Source organism: Solea senegalensis, linkage group LG19 (assembly GCF_019176455.1).
Source record: "Solea senegalensis isolate Sse05_10M linkage group LG19, IFAPA_SoseM_1, whole genome shotgun sequence".
NCBI lineage: Eukaryota > Metazoa > Chordata > Actinopteri > Pleuronectiformes > Soleidae > Solea > Solea senegalensis.
Window position 1 is genome coordinate 7,200,712 of NC_058038.1, and position 20,308 is coordinate 7,221,019.

General features: G+C 42.7%; 1 protein-coding gene across 2 annotated transcripts; it reads left to right on the top strand.

The window, feature by feature from the left end:
• Positions 1 to 349: 349 nt before the first annotated feature.
• On the top strand, positions 350 to 20,190 carry cntnap1 (contactin associated protein 1). 2 transcript variants are annotated; one of them, XM_044051498.1, is made up of 24 exons: positions 350 to 1,212; positions 5,546 to 5,647; positions 6,087 to 6,280; positions 6,535 to 6,688; positions 7,074 to 7,277; positions 7,593 to 7,777; positions 7,965 to 8,114; positions 8,198 to 8,459; positions 9,852 to 10,001; positions 10,092 to 10,266; positions 10,359 to 10,465; positions 10,599 to 10,721; positions 10,950 to 11,153; positions 11,372 to 11,528; positions 11,659 to 11,786; positions 11,889 to 12,062; positions 12,149 to 12,367; positions 12,469 to 12,708; positions 12,790 to 13,029; positions 13,139 to 13,266; positions 13,865 to 13,958; positions 14,051 to 14,281; positions 14,373 to 14,417; positions 17,995 to 20,190. In XM_044051498.1, exons 1-24 carry the CDS (start codon positions 1,152 to 1,154, stop codon positions 18,192 to 18,194), a joined length of 3,927 nt encoding a protein of 1,308 aa, XP_043907433.1. In that variant the 5' UTR covers positions 350 to 1,151; the 3' UTR covers positions 18,195 to 20,190. The 2 variants fall into 2 exon arrangements, with proteins under 2 accessions (XP_043907433.1, XP_043907432.1); XM_044051497.1 differs by lacking the exon at positions 350 to 1,212 and having other exon boundaries at positions 3,115 to 5,647.
• The last annotated feature ends 118 nt before the right edge of the window (positions 20,191 to 20,308 follow it).

Below are 20,308 nucleotides of genomic sequence, written 5' to 3' on the forward strand. Positions count from 1 at the left end.
TGCTAACACACTGATGTCCCATAAACCCACTTCTTAATCCCAAAGCCTTATTTTATTTTGTGGTCAGTGTGCCATTCACTACAACAAATCCTCCACTGCCTCACTTTCGTCCTGCCTCCACACACCCACCCCTGTGTGTAATACTCATGTTGTGGGGACCTAAATCTGTTTACACACAGTACATTATGGGGACTTGTATGCCTTCCCATGATTAAATTTTTAAGAAGAGGACATGTTAGGGTAGGGTTAGGGTCACTTTAAGGTCAATGTAATGTCCTCTGAAGTCATGGGAATCAGCTGGTGTGTGTGTGTGTTTGTGTGTGTGTGTGTGTAGACTCAGCTTGCTTCTCCTCTGGGCATAAATGAGAGTGCACTGGCATGAAGTGAGTACCTGGACAAGGTCAAACAGGGAAGCAGTCAGAGCTGCACCGCCTGCTGGTCTGTCGCCACCATTGTGACCTGCAGTTCTGCAGCTGATACAAGATATTGAAGGACTTTCATCCTATTTCTGGGACAAGTTCAGATCTGTGTTCTTGGAGGAAAAAAGACAAACTGGTTAACAATCCCATCTTATTGCAGCTGCAACCTTGGCCAGTTGGCAAAGTGGACCACAGGAGGATATAGGACATACCGGAGGAGAGGACAAGAAGAGGAATATCCTAAATATTTTTGGGGCACTGTTTTTGACCAAAATAACTGTTTTGGTTTTTTTTTATTTATCCTGTAGTTGTCTACAACCAAACACCATCTACAGTGGACGTGAAAGTTTTTTTTTCCCCTCATCTGCATCTAAAAAATCCCAGACTCCTGCAGATTGAAGCAACGCAACAAAAATCCTGATCTCAGCTAAAAGAACCTGCAGCCGCCACAACACGCTGCATGATAAGCCACAGCATCGCATGACAGACATGTAATTAAACTCTACATGAAAGAATAATCATAATTATATAGAGAGGAATTGCGCGTTCTCGGGGCGCAGCATCAGCACCAGCAGCATCCGATGCGCGTCCCCGCCCCGGTAGAGGCTGCCCGCCATCCCGGGAAGAGGAGTTAAAGTTGGGCTTGAAGGAGGGTGTGAGGAGAGGATGCTGCAGAACCATCTACCGTCTCATTAACATAGCCTATGCGGAGAAACGCGTCCTGAGAGAAGGATGACTTGCAAAATATTGAGCCTATGCCTCTTGTTTTTGGGTTTCCAACACTGCTCATCACGTAAGTCCTCGCCAAACAGCATTTAATAATTTGTTATATCTGCGAGACTGTGGTTAAAATTCTGCCAATGTGTTTTGAACATTCAGATTGTTAGAGAAAAGGAGAAAAGTTGGTTATAAGTGGTTGTGGTGGTGGGGGGATGTATCCCATAAACCATAGGTTGGGATATTTGAAGGGCAAGCATGTTTAATCAGACATAATCTTTATTTGTCACTGTTTCTTTAAATGTCTTAAATGTCACTGTTTGTAGTTTTTAATAATGCACTGTTGTGAGGGAACACGCCAAAAAAAAGTGCAGCATCAAACTGCGTCGGTCCCGCAGAAGGTGCGCACGATGCTCCACATTGCCCTGCACTGTCTGCATTGCAGTGCTTTCTCTGTCTCAGCCTGGATACAAGTTTCTGCAGCGCGCGCTCTCTGCAAAGCACGAGCCGCCGCTGTCGTGTTCTCTCCTCTATGTCATCATCTCAGTGTCCCTGTGATTTGTGCATGTTGTTAATGTCGCTGACAAAAAGAAAAGAGACATTTTGCAAAGTGACCACAGAGGCGAACATGCAGCAGAGCTCAGCAGAGCTCAGCGTCCTGACCGGGACCAGCCCACACTGCAGTACCTTTTTTTTTTTGGGAAGCCTGCTGTGTGATCGCATCACCTGTGTCCAAAATGCCCTGCGTCATGCCCACGACAGGCGTGGATTAAGCTGAACAATCATTACGCACTCCATCATCATGAGGCAGTGATGATGCGGTGGATTTAGTTCAGGACACACAGAGGTGGGGCTTTTTTTTCTGAAGTGCAAAGATGCCGTTTAGCCATGAAAATGTATTACTATGCATTCATGCATATTCATAAGCTTCATATAGATGATGTCAGTGTTGGGTTGACCTCAGGAGATCTTCACTGTTGATTAAACCCCTGACATAGCATTTCATGACTCATGGGTTTTTGACCGTCATCATGTGACAAAAACATCTTTTAAAGACAAAAATATCATCCGATAAGATCTGTAAACCTTAAATATGACTTAGATGTTTCAAAAACTGGCTCAAAAAGGGATGTCCGGCACCACTGTTGTGTTTTTGGAATGGTTGGTTATAGCTTACTTAGTATCAGCACTGATGTAAGTTTTTTAAGAGTTTAACGACTATATTTGACCGATATTGATGTTGGTAGATACTCGGTATCATGACTGGTTTGTGTAAGATCTTTGCCACATAGACATGCTGATAAGTGATCTGTATTCTGCTGTAATAGAAGTGGCTGCTCTCAAGTAGAAGTTTGATATTGGATCCCACCACTGAGTTCAAGCTTGTGGGTTTTTGTTCTGCTGTATTCCCGACACTTTTATTGCAGGCCCTGGCCAATTATACACTATATACAGTATCTGCTGTATGGATGTGCATGATGGAGCCGTGCCAAACTAAAATGGAGCCTCCCATCTCTGTCACCCAGTCTGGGGTGGGGCTGCGATTCCCTTGTGTGTGTGTGTGAGTTATGAAATAGCAGGGTGTGATGCATGGGCATATACAGTAAATCTCAAGTTTTCGGCTTTGTGAATTCTGTCATGGTCGAGCAGCGGGGGAGACAGTCTGAAATGATTTTCTTTTTCCCACAAGGAGAGGTGTTGTGTTGCTCTGTGCATCCGCTACAGGAGGCTGCTGTTGTTTGAGATCCAAATTTAAACCTGAATGAGATTCTGCTGTGCCGTATGGTTTAGATTTTCATCCCCTGACATGTATCCAAACAACACCTACAACGTCTGCCTGCTCGGGTATTAATAATTCAGTAAAATTCCTTTAATAGAGAATGTTGCCTCGTCCTAGCCATATGTCCTGCTGCAGTATTTTGTATATATACATATATATATATATATATATATGTATATGTTGATAGTGATAGTGATGTGCACATATGCTGAGTGTCAGAGTCAGGATGAAGTGACAGCCTGAGGAGGACCCACTCTGCGTCACCTGCAGTAATAGAGTGTCAGCCCAGACAGGCCAGCCGCATCAGACTGATGATTCAGCAGAAATCATGCAAGTGCCCCACACACAGCCACACACAGTTCCCCCACAGCTCTTTAAATGATACATGGAGAGGAAAATGTCTGTGTGTGCTGCAGAGAGGGGAGGGCTTACAGTATATGCTGGATCCAGAAGTAGAGAGAGGTTTTACAAAGGAGGCTGTGCATGCACTTTGGGCACACTTTAGCTACTGCAGCATGATAATGCCCTCTCTTGGAGAGCGAGGAAGACGGATGATGATGATGATGATGAGAGAGTATATGAGGTAACGGGAAGAGTTGGCTTCACTGAGTCGGGATGGAGATAAAAAGGGAGAGGCGTCAGAGTGAGGGAATAGGAGGTTGAAGACGCTGAGTAATTGTGGGTGCAGAGTGCGTGACATTTTTTTACCATGAGGAGGAGCTGCGGAGCTGAAAAGCCTGGGTTAATCTGCTGCATTCTAATCTAATCCTCGCATTTATGGTTAAAGTCTTCTGCCTGTAATGAAGGAATGAAAACAAATCGATTTGTTTTAAGCCATGAGCGGGGAGGGGGGAGAAAAGAGCTTTGGGCATTAAACTGCAGCACCGAGCCTGCACATGTTTTTGTGTGTATGCAGTGGACTAACATGTGAACCGGCTCCACTGTGCACTCCTGGAATGACACAGCAGAGATCTGTCGTTATTGATCATCTGGCTGCAACACATTTCTCTGTAGAAATTGGGAGACCGAGGTACAACGCCAAGGTCAAATTTCCTTTGCTCAGCACGTTTCTTCCACCTGAGTGTGCAGTGTGTCCTTGCGTCAAAGCTGACAGAACTCATGGTCATATGAATCATGGTGTATTTGTGGTGTATAATGCCTGGCAGAGAGTGTGTTTCACAGGGCATTTAAGGTACAGTGAGGGGATGGATGATAGATTTCTACTTCCTTAGTCATATTTCTTCACTGTAGGGCCCAGTCCTCTTTTCTATTATTTCTCATTTTGCTCCATCGGGACCTGGGAAGAAAAGGTGATCCAAACCTCCATGAGCGCCTGACACTGTCATTTAGTTTGAGGAAGGGTAGAAGATGAGTCTGACTGGAGGCGACAGGCAGATCAGATGGGAAGAGGCGATGTAGAGGAAAGGTATCCAGTGTCGGGACAGGATCCAACAAAGTGGAGACAAATGTTGGCAGACCTGGCTGTTTCCATTTGAGTTTGGCTGCAAGGGTATGCTCACATCTCTTGGAGGAGAAAAGCAAGGACGGAAGGAGAGGAAAGATGCTAATGCAGGGGTTTGGAAATATAGAGGAAAGAGCCTCTTGTTGGTTTTGGATCAGATAAGAGTTGTGCTATAGATGCTGTCATCGCTGCCGAATCACCAACTGGACCATATTGTGATTCAGGGTCTAATTGTCTCAGGAAAATAGGGCACCTGACATCTCACAGACAAAAGTAAAAGTCATCCTGTGGCCTGTGACCAATTTCTGCAACTGTCTTTTGCATTTTCATCTTTCTGTGATTTTAAGAACAAACTGAAACACCAGAACACCTGTTAAGGTCAGACTTACAGCTCTATTCAATGATTTTTGAAACCTTTTCCTTCAAATAAAACCCAATTTATCCATATTTTTAGCCTGTTTATGTTTGAAACTCTGGTGTTATTAAGCGCTTACTAAAAAGGAGACAGCGTTTATCGCGCAGCTCAACGTAAGGGCATCACACGTTTACCCTCTGCGTTGACACAAGCAAGATTAGGCCAAAAAATATCGTCAGATTTAATAGCCCGGGAGCTGAAGAACGACACCCAGCAGATGGGCGATGGTCCTATCAGTTTAATAACCCCAATTCAGAATAACAACTCACACTAGAGTGACACCACAGCCATGGTGTGACTTTGACAGAAACACAGAAATATGAAGCAATGAAGGGCAGATACATGCGTGCAGGTATGAAGGCACACAAAAATATGATTGTGACACATTTTACGAGATGGTCCTCTACTTATAGTACCTTTAGTGAACTGCTGTTCCCATCCAATCAGTGAAGAAATGAGACTTGTAAAGAGGCTATGCTGTAATCACAATGTGGAATATGGAACATCTATTTGTTTTAACTGGTAAAAAACACAAAAGATAATTCTACTGTGATTTGAATTAATTGGATTCTTCTAAGTGAAACTGTATTTTTTTCTTTTTGTCTCATTGATGGTGAAACCTCTAATGAAACTCAGGTTACAATGCCAAGAACTGCCTCATTTGCAGGATCATTTGTGAATGCTGCATCAATTAATAACTCCTGTTTTTTTTCCCCCCTCTCTCGCTCTTTTTCTTTTGTTTTTAACTGCAGAAGAATGTGTGGATCCCCTGTTGTCGGGGCTTTATGCCTCCTCTTTCCTCGCTTCCTCCAGATATAACTTTCTGTACTCGGCCAATTTTGCCAAATTGTACGGTAAGTACGTACTTGTCGTACCGAGTTCATCCATAATTTTATGCTCTTCACCTTGGACGCCTTCCTTTTTGGGGATATGTGAAGTTGCTTTACAATAATAAGCACCCCAAAAGCAGCACACCAGGGCTAAAACACCCAAACTGCCACAATATGAAGTGGCAGTTGAGGTGCATTGTAGGTAATACGGGTACCAGAGACAATAGTCGATATTTTATTCTATTCGACACTACAGTGGTGTTGTGTGGTCTACAGCTTTAAGTACAATGTGAATATTCAGTCTCACCATTGGATGTCACTAGTTCTTACATGCTGGACCATTCGACTTCATTTCAAAATGGCTGCCATATATACTGTTAATAATCACGTTTAGTCCTGATCTCATTGCCATCAAAATGAATCTTTCATCCTCAAATCAAACCCCCCCATTTCTCCACTTTAGGCAGCAGCGGCTGGTCACCAACCCCTACGGACAAGCAGCCGTGGCTGCAGATTGACCTGCGCAGGAAGTACCGCCTGCGGGCCATTGCCACTCAGGGCACCTTTAACTCATATGACTGGGTCACGAAGTACGCGCTGCTGTACGGAGACAGACCGGATTCCTGGACCCCGTACATCATGAGAGGAGGAAACTCTGTAGGTTGAGAGGTTGGGGGGGAGGGGGGGTGATGAGTCGAGGATTCACAAGTCAAACATACTCTTTACAGTGGATTCTGCATTCACTGGGTGTCCTGTTGCATTGATTGTCACTTAAAACAAAGAGTGCAGCTCGTTATCTTCAACATGGACAGAGCTAATCTGATCATCAGTTCATTTTGAGTGTATTAATTAAGTGTTAACATCATTGCAGCGTCTCAGTAGTTCTCTCTCTTTGTCCAATCCATTCACAGACTATGCCTGGCAACTGGAATTATTATCAGGTGAAGAGGAATGTCTTCCATTACGAATTTACCGCTAAACACATCCGTCTGCTCCCTCTGGCATGGAACACAGAGAACGGAGGGAAGATTGGTGTGAGGCTGGAGCTGTTTGGCTGCCCATATGGTAAAAAAAAAAAAAATGGTGATGTATTGGCTCTGATTTAGATCTGGAGGACATTCTACAATTCCACTGCTTAATTGTAATATGACACTACATCTGTGTGCCAATTATACTTCAGACTAAACAAGATCAGTATCGCCTGATTCATCGCTCCACAGCTAAAAGGCAACACATGTGAGATACTCCACATGCCTGTGAGATGCTCCATAAGGCATTTCCTAAACCTTAAATTCATTATTATTATTATTGTTACTATCAAATCAAAAATCAGACTCAGACAGATAAAGACGAAACAGTCTCCTGTGGAAAATGAATCCCCAAAATAGGAAATAATTAATGACGACTGAAAAATACAAAGCAGGTGACAGATTTTTTCTCCATGTTTCAGATTCCCACGTGCTCCAGTACAACGGGGACGATTCGGTGTTCTACTTGTATCCAGAAAAGAGGTCCCGCACTTTGCACGACCACATCACCATCAACTTCAAGACTCTGGAGCAGGACGGGCTGCTGTTGCACAGCGAGGGGATTCAGGGAGACATTTTCACCCTGGAGCTGAAGAGAGGCCGTCTCCACCTGCATATCAGTCTTGGTACGGGATGAGTAGCTCTCCGATAAATTGAAAAACGCTTTGTAGTTTTTGGCTAGTCTTCTGTTACACAGGTAGTGGACGACTGGCAGGAAATGAAAGAGACAAATGGCAGCACCTAATGTGCTAAGCCACACAGGGATATGATAGAATTTATGGAAAGGGTTTTGTTGTGGAGTTGCGGATAAAGAATATTATTGACCTTTTTGACAGTCACATTCATCTCAGAAAGAAGCAGGCTTCTCATAATCCTGAAATCATTACCACTGTTTGTTTGACTTCAACAATTCGTCTTTTTTCATTTTTTTTTTTTTTTAGGAAGCAGTGTTTTGCACAAAGTAAATGGTCGGACTACTCTCATAGCCGGCAGCCTCCTTGATAATCTACACTGGCACTATGTCACCATCAAGCGCTATGGGAGACAGGTGAACTTCACGGTGGACAGTCAGAGAGTAACAGCCATCTGTAACGGAGAGTTTACGCACATGGATTTAAACACGAAGGTAAGTCAGCACTAGGATTAAAGGTCCAGTGTAAGACATTTTATTTTTATTGTGTTTCAAAGGGAAGAGTGAGCGGATGAGTCCTTTCTTTGCTGCATTCTGCAGTCTCACCATTAAATTATTACACACTGGACCTTTAATTACCCTTTATGATTGAATTTGGGTTGTAACTGCTATTACTTCTTAGCTGTATGTGGGAGGAGTAATAGAGGAAAACCTCCCGCACCTCCCTACCACACCAAATTTCCGCGGTTGCCTGGAGAACGTCTTCTTCAACGGCATCAACATCATCGACAAGGCCAAGAGAGAAGACACTGATGTCCACATACCAGGAAAGGTAGGACTTGATTACAAACCCCCGTCACAACATAATCCCAATCACTGGAAATGTTTTCCTTATTTTTCTTTTTTTACGTGCAGAAAAAGATGCACTTTGCCTGCCGTGACATTCTCCTGCGCCCCATGACCTTCGCTGGGCCCAACAACTTCTTGCAAGTGCCAGGCTTCTTCAGAAGGTCTCGTTTGGCTGTCAAGTTCAAATTCCGTTCGTGGGACTACACGGGGCTGCTTATGTTCACACGCTTCGCCGATGACCTCGGCGCCCTTGAGCTGGGTCTGAGTGAGGGACAGATCAACGTGACAATATTCCAGCCGGGAAAGAAGAAAATCCAGTTTGCTGCAGGTAGTCATATACACGTTCTGGGCCTCGTAATATGCAGTGTTCCAATTACTCCGTGACGTATGCAAACATGGAACTGTGTGGCAGTGCGATCATGGCAGTACTAGGAAAGAAATGTGTGTGTGTGTCTCTCACACACCATCACATCATTAAAGTGCAAGCAGACACCTCTGTGTCCATCAGTGCAGCCTACACACAAGAAGTTCAAGAGGGAACGTAACATTAGAATGGAGGTGATTTGAGTGCAGCGCCACCACACATGGGTGGCAACAGCAGGAACTGCGTTAGGTTTAGTATTTACAAATGTTCAGAAATTGGTACATAATGAGTGAATAAGCACATGTTGATATATTTCACTATATTTTTTTAAAAATGTGTCCCCCTCAATGTCTCAAACTAGGTTTTCTGGGAAGCTTATGTCCTATTCAGGGGGAGCCAAACTCACCCTTTAACCCCATAATTCGGTAATCAGACATTTATACTGAATAATCGGTTTGCGATTTTTGCAAAATACTAGAATAGCTCAAAAAAGGCCTCTGAGACAAAAACACAGGTTAGGGTCAAAACAGAAGTTGGTTAAAAACCACCAGAGGTGAGCACATGGAAAAGCAGCTCAAATTCCAAAACCCAAAACAACAAAATGAAGTCATACACCAGAAACCGAACAAGAGCTAAAACAGTTGAAACCCTCCCTGAAAACAGACAAGACACTCTGGAAGCTTAAATACACATGGATTAACGAGACACAGGTGTGGCTAATTAGGGCGGGGCAGGCAATCACACACAGGGTGGAATCACAGCAGAATGACAGGCACAAAATGCACAGACAAACATGAACTCAAGCATGAGCTGTAACAGCAAACATTGTCCTTGGTTTCACTATAAGTCTCACTATTTAATGAATTCCTACTTATGAGACTGTCTGAAACTCTTTGGCCACTCAGTCTTGCTTCTACCTCCATTTAAGATGTGCACAAACCGAAGCTCAATAGATGTTCTCTGCTTACTTTAAGCTTCAGTGTGTAAGTGGCAGATATTAAATATGCTACCCAGAATATTAGTATTAAAAGTGTATCACTGGTTTGTACAGCAGTGGAAACTTGCCAAACAAAGAATTGCTCTGCCACATAAACCAACACATTTGGAGAGTAGAAGAGTGGAACTAGCTGTGAGAGAGTCTTTTCATCCTATATTATGGTATGTAAAGGCCAATTTACTTCCCTGAAACATTTAGGAAAGGAAGGGGGTGAGCGAAAGGAGTCCTCTATGTGCTGCAATCTGAGTCCCACCATTAGATGTCACTATTTCTTACACACTGGACCTGGACATTCAACCAGTGATTTAGCCAATGTCCATCTTTGATATAGTCATTAATGTCATTTCTCTGTTCTCTAGGATACCGGCTAAATAATGGGTATTGGCATACAGTGGATCTGGCAGCCAGAGACAACCTTCTGACCCTCACAATTGACGAAGAGGAGGGCTCTCCACTGAAGATCACCAACCCCTTCACAGTTAGAACAGGGGACCGCTACTTTTTTGGAGGTATAGTGATGACATTTGCACATTTGCAAAAAAAACACCCTCCATAATTCATTCTCTTAATGTCATACATATTTGCTTACCTTCAATCAGGTTGTCCGAAAACAAATAACACAATAAGGAAGTGCGAGACTAAGCTGAATCGCTTTCACGGTTGCATACAGCACATCTTCATAGACGACGAGCAGCTTGACATTGATATAATTCTGGAACGAAAGTGGGGGCGCTATGCTGAGCTGCTCTTTGGAACCTGTGGCATCACCGACAGGTAAGAAACATCACTTTATCTGTCACTTGTCCTGGAGACATCCACGTACACAGAATTCAAAGACTCACATTCAGCGTGTGTTTTCTTCGCAGGTGTACTCCAAATCCATGTGAACACGAAGGCCGGTGCATCCAATCGTGGGATGATTTTATTTGCCTCTGTGAGAACACGGGATATAAAGGAGAAGTGTGTCACATGTGTACGTGCTGGCTGATGATCCGATTGAAATACATGTTTCTTTCCCGGTTAATTACCCCTGATTCATGCAGCGTGTTTTTCTCGACAACGATAATAAACGAGGAATCTCTCTTTCTCTCTCTCTCGTTAAACAGCGGTTTACAAAGAGTCGTGCGAAGCCTACAGACTCAGCGGCAAGTATTGGTCTGGAAACTACACCATTGATCCTGATCTCAGTGGACCCCTGAAGCCATTTGAGGTGTACTGCAAAATGAAGTGTAAGCAAGCACAGTCACTAATAAAATACAGCTGCAGTGTTTGTGCAATCCTCTGTAGGGTTGTTAATTAAACTTGGGACCGCAAGATGTCGGGTTATCACGCTCCTGTAATGAGAAATGTGGACTGAAGTTTCCTGGGAAATCAAAAGGATTAGATCATAAATTGCTTTTGATTCTTTTTTATTTCTCTTTTTACTTCTCTCGTTCGTCCCCCCCACCTCTGGACAGCTTATAAAGCTTGGACGGTGATTATGCACGACCGAGTGGATGGCACCAAGGTGACAGGGAGTTCAATAGACCGGCCGTATATCGGCGATGTCAAATACTGGAATGCCTCCTGGGATGAAGTCACCGCTCTGGCTAACACTTCCATGTACTGCGAGCAGTGGATTGACTACTCCTGCTACAAGTCCCGTCTTCTCAACACCCCGAGTGAGTTCGTAGTTTGTGACTTTTAAAGTGGTTGAACTTAGACATGAATATTTATCTGCTGCCTCAACAATGTAAGTTGCTGTCTCAAAATGTGCAATTAGTCAAGACAATGGATAATCGTCAGTATAACTGGGGTTTATTGTCCAGAACTTAACTTAACCTAACTTAAGTTGGGTGTCCTATTATCCACTAAAACACCATTTCTTGTTTCAAAATAGATGGAAGGCCGTTTGGTTACTGGATCGGTCGCAACAACGAGACTCACTATTACTGGGGTGGGACATTCAGAGAGGTCCACAAGTGTGGATGTTCTGTCAACCAAACCTGCGTCGACCCCAAGTTTCAGTGCAACTGTGATGCTGACTATAGACAATGGTGAGAGAAAAAGAGAGAGAGAGAGGGAGAGAGAGAGAGAGAGAAAGAGAGAGAGAGAGATACTTGATGGAGGTTTAGCTATGAATCTGCAACATTGATGTTTTAAGCTCATCCCTCTGTGAACTTTCAGGTACTCAGATAAAGGTTACCTGGACTTTCGAGACCATCTGCCTGTGAGGAGAGTGGTGGTCGGGGACACCAACAGGACCGGCTCTGAAGCACAGTTTACTGTTGGGCCCCTCCGCTGCCATGGAGACAGTGAGTTTTATTGCAATGGGGTTCTGTTCACACACAGTGATTTGTATCAATGAAGGGCCAGAAGTTGTTCTTCTTTACGTATATTTCAAACTTATCCCACAGGAAACATCTGGAATACAATAGCCTTCACCAAACCCGCCTACATCGCCTTCCCCACTTTCAGGCCGGGGTCCAGCGCCGACATCTCCTTCCACTTCAAAACATACCGTGGTAACTGTGTCTTCTTGGAGAATTCGGACGAACACCTACGAAACTTTATACGGATAGAGCTCAACAGTGAGTTGGAATGGGACCTTATACTGTTGAGAGATTTGTTAAAAGATCATTATGTTTTTCTAACCAGATCCTCCTTCCTTCTCCAGGTACCCATGAACTTGTATTTGTATTTATGGTCGGTGATGGCATCCTTAATGTGACCCTACACTCTCCTGTGGGGCTCAATGACAATGAGTGGCACTTTGTCCAGGTTGAGATTAACGTGAAGTTGGCCAGGATTAAGGTCGATTATCAGCCTTGGGCTGTGAAACGTTTCCCTGGTCAGACCTTTATCACCATGAACTTTACTCATCCTCTCCTAGTAGGTAGGTTGTCCTCAAGTGACTTTGGTAGCGTAAAACTGGCAAGATTTATGAAGTCCTTATAACTTTGATTTAGCCACTAACAAACGTATTCTTTATATTAGGTTCAGCGAATCGCACGCTGAGACCGTTCTTGGGGTGTATGCGAGGGTTACGGATGAATGGTGTTCCTCTGGATCTAGAGGGTAGAGTAAACGAAGAACAGGGTATACGGAGGAATTGTACAGGAGAGTGCCTCAATGCTACCATACCTTGTCGAAACAGTGGGCAGTGTATTGAGGGTTATGCGTCCTACACGTGTGACTGTAACAACACAGCCTTTGATGGTTTCTACTGCCATAAAGGTGAGTTCCTGGCAGGACGTGAATCCATACTTTGAAACAAACTTAGGTTACCCAAAGAACAATAACCTTTTTTTTTCTCAGACATTGGGGCCTACTTTGAAATCGGTTCCTGGTTGAGGTACAACATACGGAAGAAGCCTACATCGGATGAAGCGGTGTGGGCCAACTGGATTGACCCACACTACGACAATTTCAGCCTCGGTTACAACGACACAGCGGATGACATAGAGTTCAGTTTCAGCACTGTCCACACGCCGGCTGTGTTGCTCTACATCAGCTCCTTCGTCCAGGACTACATCGCCGTCATCCTGAAGAAGGACGGTAGGAGAAGCTCAGAGAACATTACATTTGTGGGGCTGTGGACTTCTGAGTCTCAAAAACTACCTCCAACGATTGACGCAATGCTTTGTTGCATGTACCTCCTTTACAGGAAGTGTTGACCTGAGGTACAAGCTGGGACTTAGGACACAGACGTACCAGTTGACTCACCGAAACCTGGCAGATGGATACCCGCACTATGTCAACATAACCAGACACAACAGAACCATCAAAACACAGGTTTATGCTCTCACTGCTGCTACTGTGCAAACCATCCAAGACTAGGGGTGTTGTATTTTCAGGTTGTCCATCCCTTTCTTGTTAACATGATCTGTGAAGAACGTCACAAGGTCATTTTGTACAAATGTGGATGCGGTTTAACTGAAGAGATTAGAATTTGGTGTTTAAAGGTCACTTCAGAAGATGATTAAATATGACGTTATGGAAGAGGAGGCCACAAGGTAACCAGTATTTCAGATGCAAACTTCTGTGAAACACCAATGAATAAGATGTAAGACAGTTTCATTGCATTTACTTGATTTTAAGGATGACCTGATTAGGACAGATTAGGCCCCTGTGACCTCAAATACCCCCCCCTGCCTTGTGAATGCATTATCGATTATAAGATGGTCTCAAGAGAATCCTTTCAAATTTGGCTCAGATGTTCCACAAGACTCACGGATTTCGTATTTCGATAAGGATGGCCAGAATCAACAAGCCTATTTTTGGTGATACTAGACAAAAACAGCATTGGTCAGCGGAGGCCTACATCTGCTGGGTTGGAATTCTATTTTGTGATGTGAAAGATGAAGTGTATGAATTATTATTCTGCCTACAGGTGGATTATATGGAACCCATAGTGGATAAAATAACCTTAGTGGAGGATGCTAGGTTTGACTCTCCAAAGACCATGTTCCTCGGCAGAGTTATGGGTAAATCTTGACACTTGACTTATTTGTGTATTCATCTTGCTGCCAGTGTTACTGAAAGAGCTTATGCTCAATGTTTGCGCCTGTCCCTTCAGAGGTTGGTGACATTGACTACGAGATTCAGAGGCTTAATGCTCCAGGCTTCATTGGCTGCATATCCGGGGTGAGGTACAACGTCTATGCCCCTTTAAAGGCCTTCTTCCGTCCAAATGAAACAGATCCTCCGGTAACGACACAAGGCTACGTCTCTGAGTCCAACTGTGGCGCCTTCCCTCCCGTCTTGGGTTATGTACCTTGGGAGGTAGACCCTTGGTTTACGGGCATAGGTGAGTTTTCTTAAATTCATGGCCCAGAATTAAAAAAATCATTTTTTTTTTTTCCCATTTATCCACTTTACTTTGTATCTCTGTCTTTCAGAATATATTTATATCCATGATGATCTTGGCCTGTTTTGGATAACAGGTAAGATTTCAGCACTTATCTACTTTGTTCATGAATTTGCTGCATGAAAAGTAAAAGCGGTTTTAATTTTTTTGACACTTCTCACTCTCCTCATTGCTGTTTCACTCACTCTCCCCCATTCCCAGGCAAAATAAATCAGAAACTCTCTGTCATTTTTCTCCTCCCATAAAATCCCATAATCCTAAATCCAAGCAGGATTGTCTAGTTCCACTGTGAGCTTTTAGGTGTTTACTGAAGCATTTCACTGCAGACTCAAATGTATTACATATGGCACAAAACAGAACAGAAGAAAACTAAAATAATTTTCTTATTTACGAGTGTATTTGCTTTCTTAATCTAGTATTGAATAGTACTACTAGTATGGTAGTGTAATGGTGATAATAATAATAATAAGTAATAGTGTTTTGTTTTTTGTCACACTTAAATGTCTCAGGTTATCAAACAAATTTAAATGCTAGACAAAGATAACCCAAGTAAACACAAAATGCAGTTTTAAGTGATGATGTAAAAACAACAAAAAAGAAGAAAAGAAAAAAGTAATTGCTCCCTAAACCTAATAACTGGTTGTGCCACCGTTAGCAGCAACAACTGCAATTAAGCATTTGTGGTAACTGGCAAGGAGTCTTTCACATGGCTGTGGAGGGATTTTACTAGGTAGGCAATTACTATTTCACATAGAAGGTTTGGATATTTTTTTTTTTGCTGCTTAAAAACTGCATATTCCATTTACTTGGGTTATCATTGTCTAATATTTAAATTTGTTTGATAATCAACTCTAACCTGTATGTTTGTGGACGGAAAGCCACACAAGAGCTTTGATAGTGGAGTCACGCTACAGTTAGGAACAAACAACCACTCCACAAATCAAATCTAGGACATTTGGAAAACATGAGGGCTCGTCGTCCTGTACCAGACTCCTTGGTGAATGACAAAGTCTTACTGACCAGGCTCCACATGTCGTGTTTATCAGATTTTCAAAGCCAGCAGACCTTTTAGGTCACACCGCACCAATTCCTTTCATTTCCTGAAAGCCGACTCTATATCTGAGATTACATTCACGGACTAAAAACACGGACCCAAGTGTGACAAACACTTATATTCGGTGTCATTAAGTCTGTATAGGCGATGATATGGCACTCTAATGTCATAAATCTCCTCGGTATGATACAACTGTCATTAAAAACAGGAATGTGTTTTATTATTTCTGCACTATATATCAGTTCTGGAAAACATCATTAATTACTACACAACATTTCCTCAAGCTTTTAATTCCCATGATAACGTCACACCTTATTACACGAGGGTATGTTGAGTCCTGAGATGTTATGAGCACACAGTGATGCAAATAGATGACGGAGAATCTTAAAAAAAATGAGAGCAGGAGTCTCAGGATTAAAGAGCAGCACAGACTCTGTCCCTGTCTGAGACCTTTACCGGATCAGACTATATTTAGTCTGCATGGGCTCAGGCTTTAGTCTTCATCATTGATGCCTCAGCTTAATAGATTTTTCAGCTTTGGGGATATTATGCTAATGCAGTGTGTCATCAAAGATTAGTTCACCATTCGGGCATCGCAACAATGTTCCCCCCGCTGGTTATTATAAATTATATGGACCTTTTTTCCTCTCTGATTGCCAGTTTTGCCTTCATTTGGGTCAAAACAATAACACCTGCAGCTGTGAAAACTCTGTTAGCAGCAGAACAAAGCTTTTCTGGGAAAAGAAAAATAACACACTGGATGTTATGTCTTGCCAGCAGCAGCATCAGCAGCAGCAGCAGCATTGACCCAATCTCTCTGTCCGTTTATTGAGTGTATGAACCTGAGGGGCAGAGGCCTTTCGCCAGCATGTATTGGCACATCGGCGCGGAAACACTGGGGATATTTTGCCGGTCTGTTACACACTGACAATCAAACATTGACACACCTGTAGGCAATACAGCTATAACCTGTATGTTTGTGGACTGTGTCCAAAATGTCCACATTTTGGACATTTGGAAAACATGACAAGGGAGTTGTTTACCAGGTGAAAAACACACGCAGCTCAAACATCAGGGCTTGTCGTCCTGTACCAGACTCCTTGGTGAGTGAAAAAGTCTTACTGACCAGGCTCCACATGTCGTGTTTATCAGATAATCATTTCCATTTACAAAGCCAGCAGACCTTTTAGGTCACACCGCACCAATTCCTTTCATTTCCTGAAAGCCGACTCCATATCTGAGATTATATTTACGGACTAACAACATGGGCCCAGAAGCCGCTGATGATAATCTCTTTTACCCTAATTTGAAACTGGGATTTTCCAGGCGTGAGTATAAATATAAATACAAATGACATAGACTGGGCTTCACAACACAACAATAAAGAACAGTTTTAACTTAAAAGTAGGTAGGTAACATGGTCATTGGTACCATGTCACACCAACATGACCTGACTGTGATTAACACCAAAGAAAAAGACCAGTGCTGCTTCAACTATTCAATATGCAGACTTGCTTAATATGAATCCTGACTTTGATATTGCAGAATAAAAAATATATACCAAGTGATTCATTATTCCTGAACCTACATACATTAAAATGTTATAACTTAGTGGACCTGTGCACTTTAAGATTTATGCATAAAATAAGAACTGAGCTCCTGCCAAATACAAGACAGAATCCTTTCACAACCAGAGAGAGTCCACACATGTGTAAGTCTCAGTGTGAAGAAAAAAAATACACCTTTGACTGGTTACAAACAAAAACAGGTTTCCAAAGAGCACAAGGCAACAAAATATACAACATTACAAAAGGATACTAGTAACTAATCTTTAGATAAAGGCAAGGACACTTACTGGTCAGCAGACACAGGAAACACGCAGGTTAAATACACAGGTGGAGAGATAACGATACACAGGTGAACCACATCAGGGCGGGGCAGGTAATCACAGAGGAGGGAAACTGAGTCTGAAACGAGAGGCAATGCTAATTATTACCAAATAAAACAGAACACAGAAGACTACAATGTGTCAACACAAATGTACCTGCATTTATTTGTGAATGACCTGTGACCGAAATAAACTTAACTAAATAAAAATAAAATAATAGACATTATGGTTAACCCATACAGAACACAAAGCATTTTGGCTGCTTTTTTCCCCCATTATTATGTTTAAACATACAGTATATACAGAGGGTTTAAGAATGTTCTTTCATTTTCACCAACTTTATCAAAAAGTACTCAACATAAGTCACAGTTCAACTATCACTTGGCTTTGAAAAACAGTCTGTTTTGTGATTTCTGCATAATTATTGCCAGTTTACATCACTTCTAAAAAGGCGATATAAAATGAATCATAACATAACACATTTTTTTAAAGCCTGAATATGTGACCTATAAACACCCCGCCCCTCCAGGATGTCCATATAAGGAGTTGTGGCATATTACCATGGGTGCGCTTGCAACATAGATCCGTGCCGCATGAGCACTAAGGGTTAATGAAGCCACTCTTGTCAGTTTGGCTGCTATAGCAACAACATAGAAATAAAAGAACATCAGTAGTTTCCACAATGACTCTGCTATGACTTTCCTCTTTCAGTCATTGCGATCCTGGCGCTGCTGCTGCTCTTCGCGGGCCTGTACAGCATCTATGTGTACGCGTATCAGCAGAAAGGCAGCTACCGCACCAACGAACCCAAGAACCTGGAGTCTCCGAGCAGCGCCCGCCCTCTGACCGAATCCCTGAGAAGAGAAAAAAAGAACCTCCCACAAATCGACGAGGACTTCAGGAGTGACTAGCATCACAGGACCTGTGGGACAGCGTGGGTGGGGTTTGACCAGGGGTCGGGCAAGAGGGAAATAGCATTTACAACAACCACAGATACCTGTATTAATTTTCTAATCCCTTTTTATTTTTGACATTTCAGTTTGTTTTCCTTGCCCCATGTTGAGTGGGATCTGATGCCTGGTGCTCTATTGTATATGTATATTTGGTAAGTTCAAGTTTTGTTGGGTTCGGAGTTCAAATCAAGCCCCGTGCTGCGTGACACGTCTCACACTGTGTTGCAGGTTGAAATAATGAAGTGCCTCATCTGAGCAAGCTGGATCTGAAGCGGCCACAAGCGCTTGTTCAGATCAGGGTCGTGGATCAAAAGGATATTGAGGTGGTGTCAGAGTACAACATCGGTTCGGAGTATTCACGCATTTTATCGGTCGTTTTTTTTTTTTTCTGAGCTGTTTTTGAGAGCAACTAATGCCACCAATACATATATCACTGCATAGATTTACCTTTTGATGACAATCTCTCATTCTTCTGTAGCTCTGAGCACACCTGAGAGCTGCTTTACCAAACCAGCTCTTTAAAAACAAACGGAAATTAACCGGTGTTCCTAAGTAAAAACAACAACCAACCGACGAGACAGCAAGCTGACAAGCATGGAGCTTTTGAGATGATACATATTAAGATCGTAAAAAAGGTTATATGCTTATATTTGTTGTATTCCAGCCTATAGCGGTGCATTATCTATACACAATGGCACTCGTTGAAATTGCTCAGAATTGCCATGTAATGTAGTGTCAGTAGATAGCAGCTTTGCCAATTGCAATGCGCTCACATTCTCAGATGCTTCGGGAAATGAGAGTGTGATGAGTTGTTGGATACTGTACCTCTGGGTGTGAAAGTTAGCAGACTGCTGGTGTACTGCAGAGTCAGAACAGACAAGAAATGAAGACAGGAGGTGTCATAAGAGGTCGCCAGGGACCGAGTGACCCACATATGACCCACATATCCAAGGTCTCGTTTCCCTTCTCTCGTCTTACTTATATCAAGAATCAAGCTGCCAATAGCTTGGTGCTACAGAGTGTTTGACTCAGCAGATGTTTTGCTGAGAAGAATCAAAAATCCTTTTTGCGTGACCCGATAATTAAGGAAAAAGAAAAATCCGACAGGAAACAGCTGCTCCCTGTTGCCATGTGGAGACACACGCACACACACAATAACATTATGTACAGAGGACCACACATGTGTAAATGCTAGTCTTCTACTTCAAACTCACAGTGCTTGAATGTTTTAATATATCGCTGTAGGGACAGTCGCTGACCATGCTGTCTTTGCTGCTGCTGCTGCTGCTTGTTTAGCTGCTACCAGTGGAAAAGTCTAGATATCGTTTTATTTTGTTGGCAAGACGACATTTAATTTGACGTGTGCGGTGCAACCAAAAGCGTACTGTAGGCCCATCATCGCTCACCACCACTAATACACTGTTTGTGAAAAATACAAAAATAAAATCCTACATTTGCAGCATACGTAGAGCATGAACGCACTTTGCAGAAACACACAATAATATGAATACTTTTTTTCAGCATTTTAATTGCACATGCAAAATAGCACATAGGATGTGACGCGTGTATATGTGAACATTGTGCAAAGCAAATTTTCTTTCATTTCTACAGTTTATACAGAAAAAAGGGGAAAGAGTTCAACTATGAGAAGAAGGTGGAGGTGATTGAATGTAAACTCTTTGACTCTGCATTGTATGAACAGTTTTGCTGTTTTCACTGACGAGCTCCTTTTTGGCGCAAACTACTCATGTTAGCTTTTAAGAGAACGCTCAGGATACAGAAAGTGCAGTACTTTGTCCTTGGTAGCACGAATATACCTCCATAATCCAACATGGTGGTTGGGTGTTGCAAACAGGGACAGGATTGTTCAAAATGTACAGTAGATGTAAAAAAACAAAACAAAAACCAACCTGCAATGACTGTAAAGGCACGACTTGCTGATAATGTATGTAAATGTACACATTTAGCCTCCGCTGGCAATTAACAGACTATATTTTTAAGAATGTGCTGTGAGGAGATGAATGGAAGTGAAAAAACTGAGCATATGCAGTGAAACTGTTGTTGGCAACACT

Coding starts and splice junctions, on each gene's coding strand:
- cntnap1 (XM_044051497.1), top strand. CDS start 5,473: ATGCTGCATCAATTAATAACTCCTGTTTTTTTTCCCCCCTCTCTCGCT. Junction 13,267..13,864: donor ACAGAACCATCAAAACACAG/GTTTATGCTCTC, acceptor TTCTGCCTACAG/GTGGATTATATGGAACCCAT. Junction 14,418..17,994: donor TGGCCTGTTTTGGATAACAG/GTAAGATTTCAG, acceptor TTCCTCTTTCAG/TCATTGCGATCCTGGCGCTG.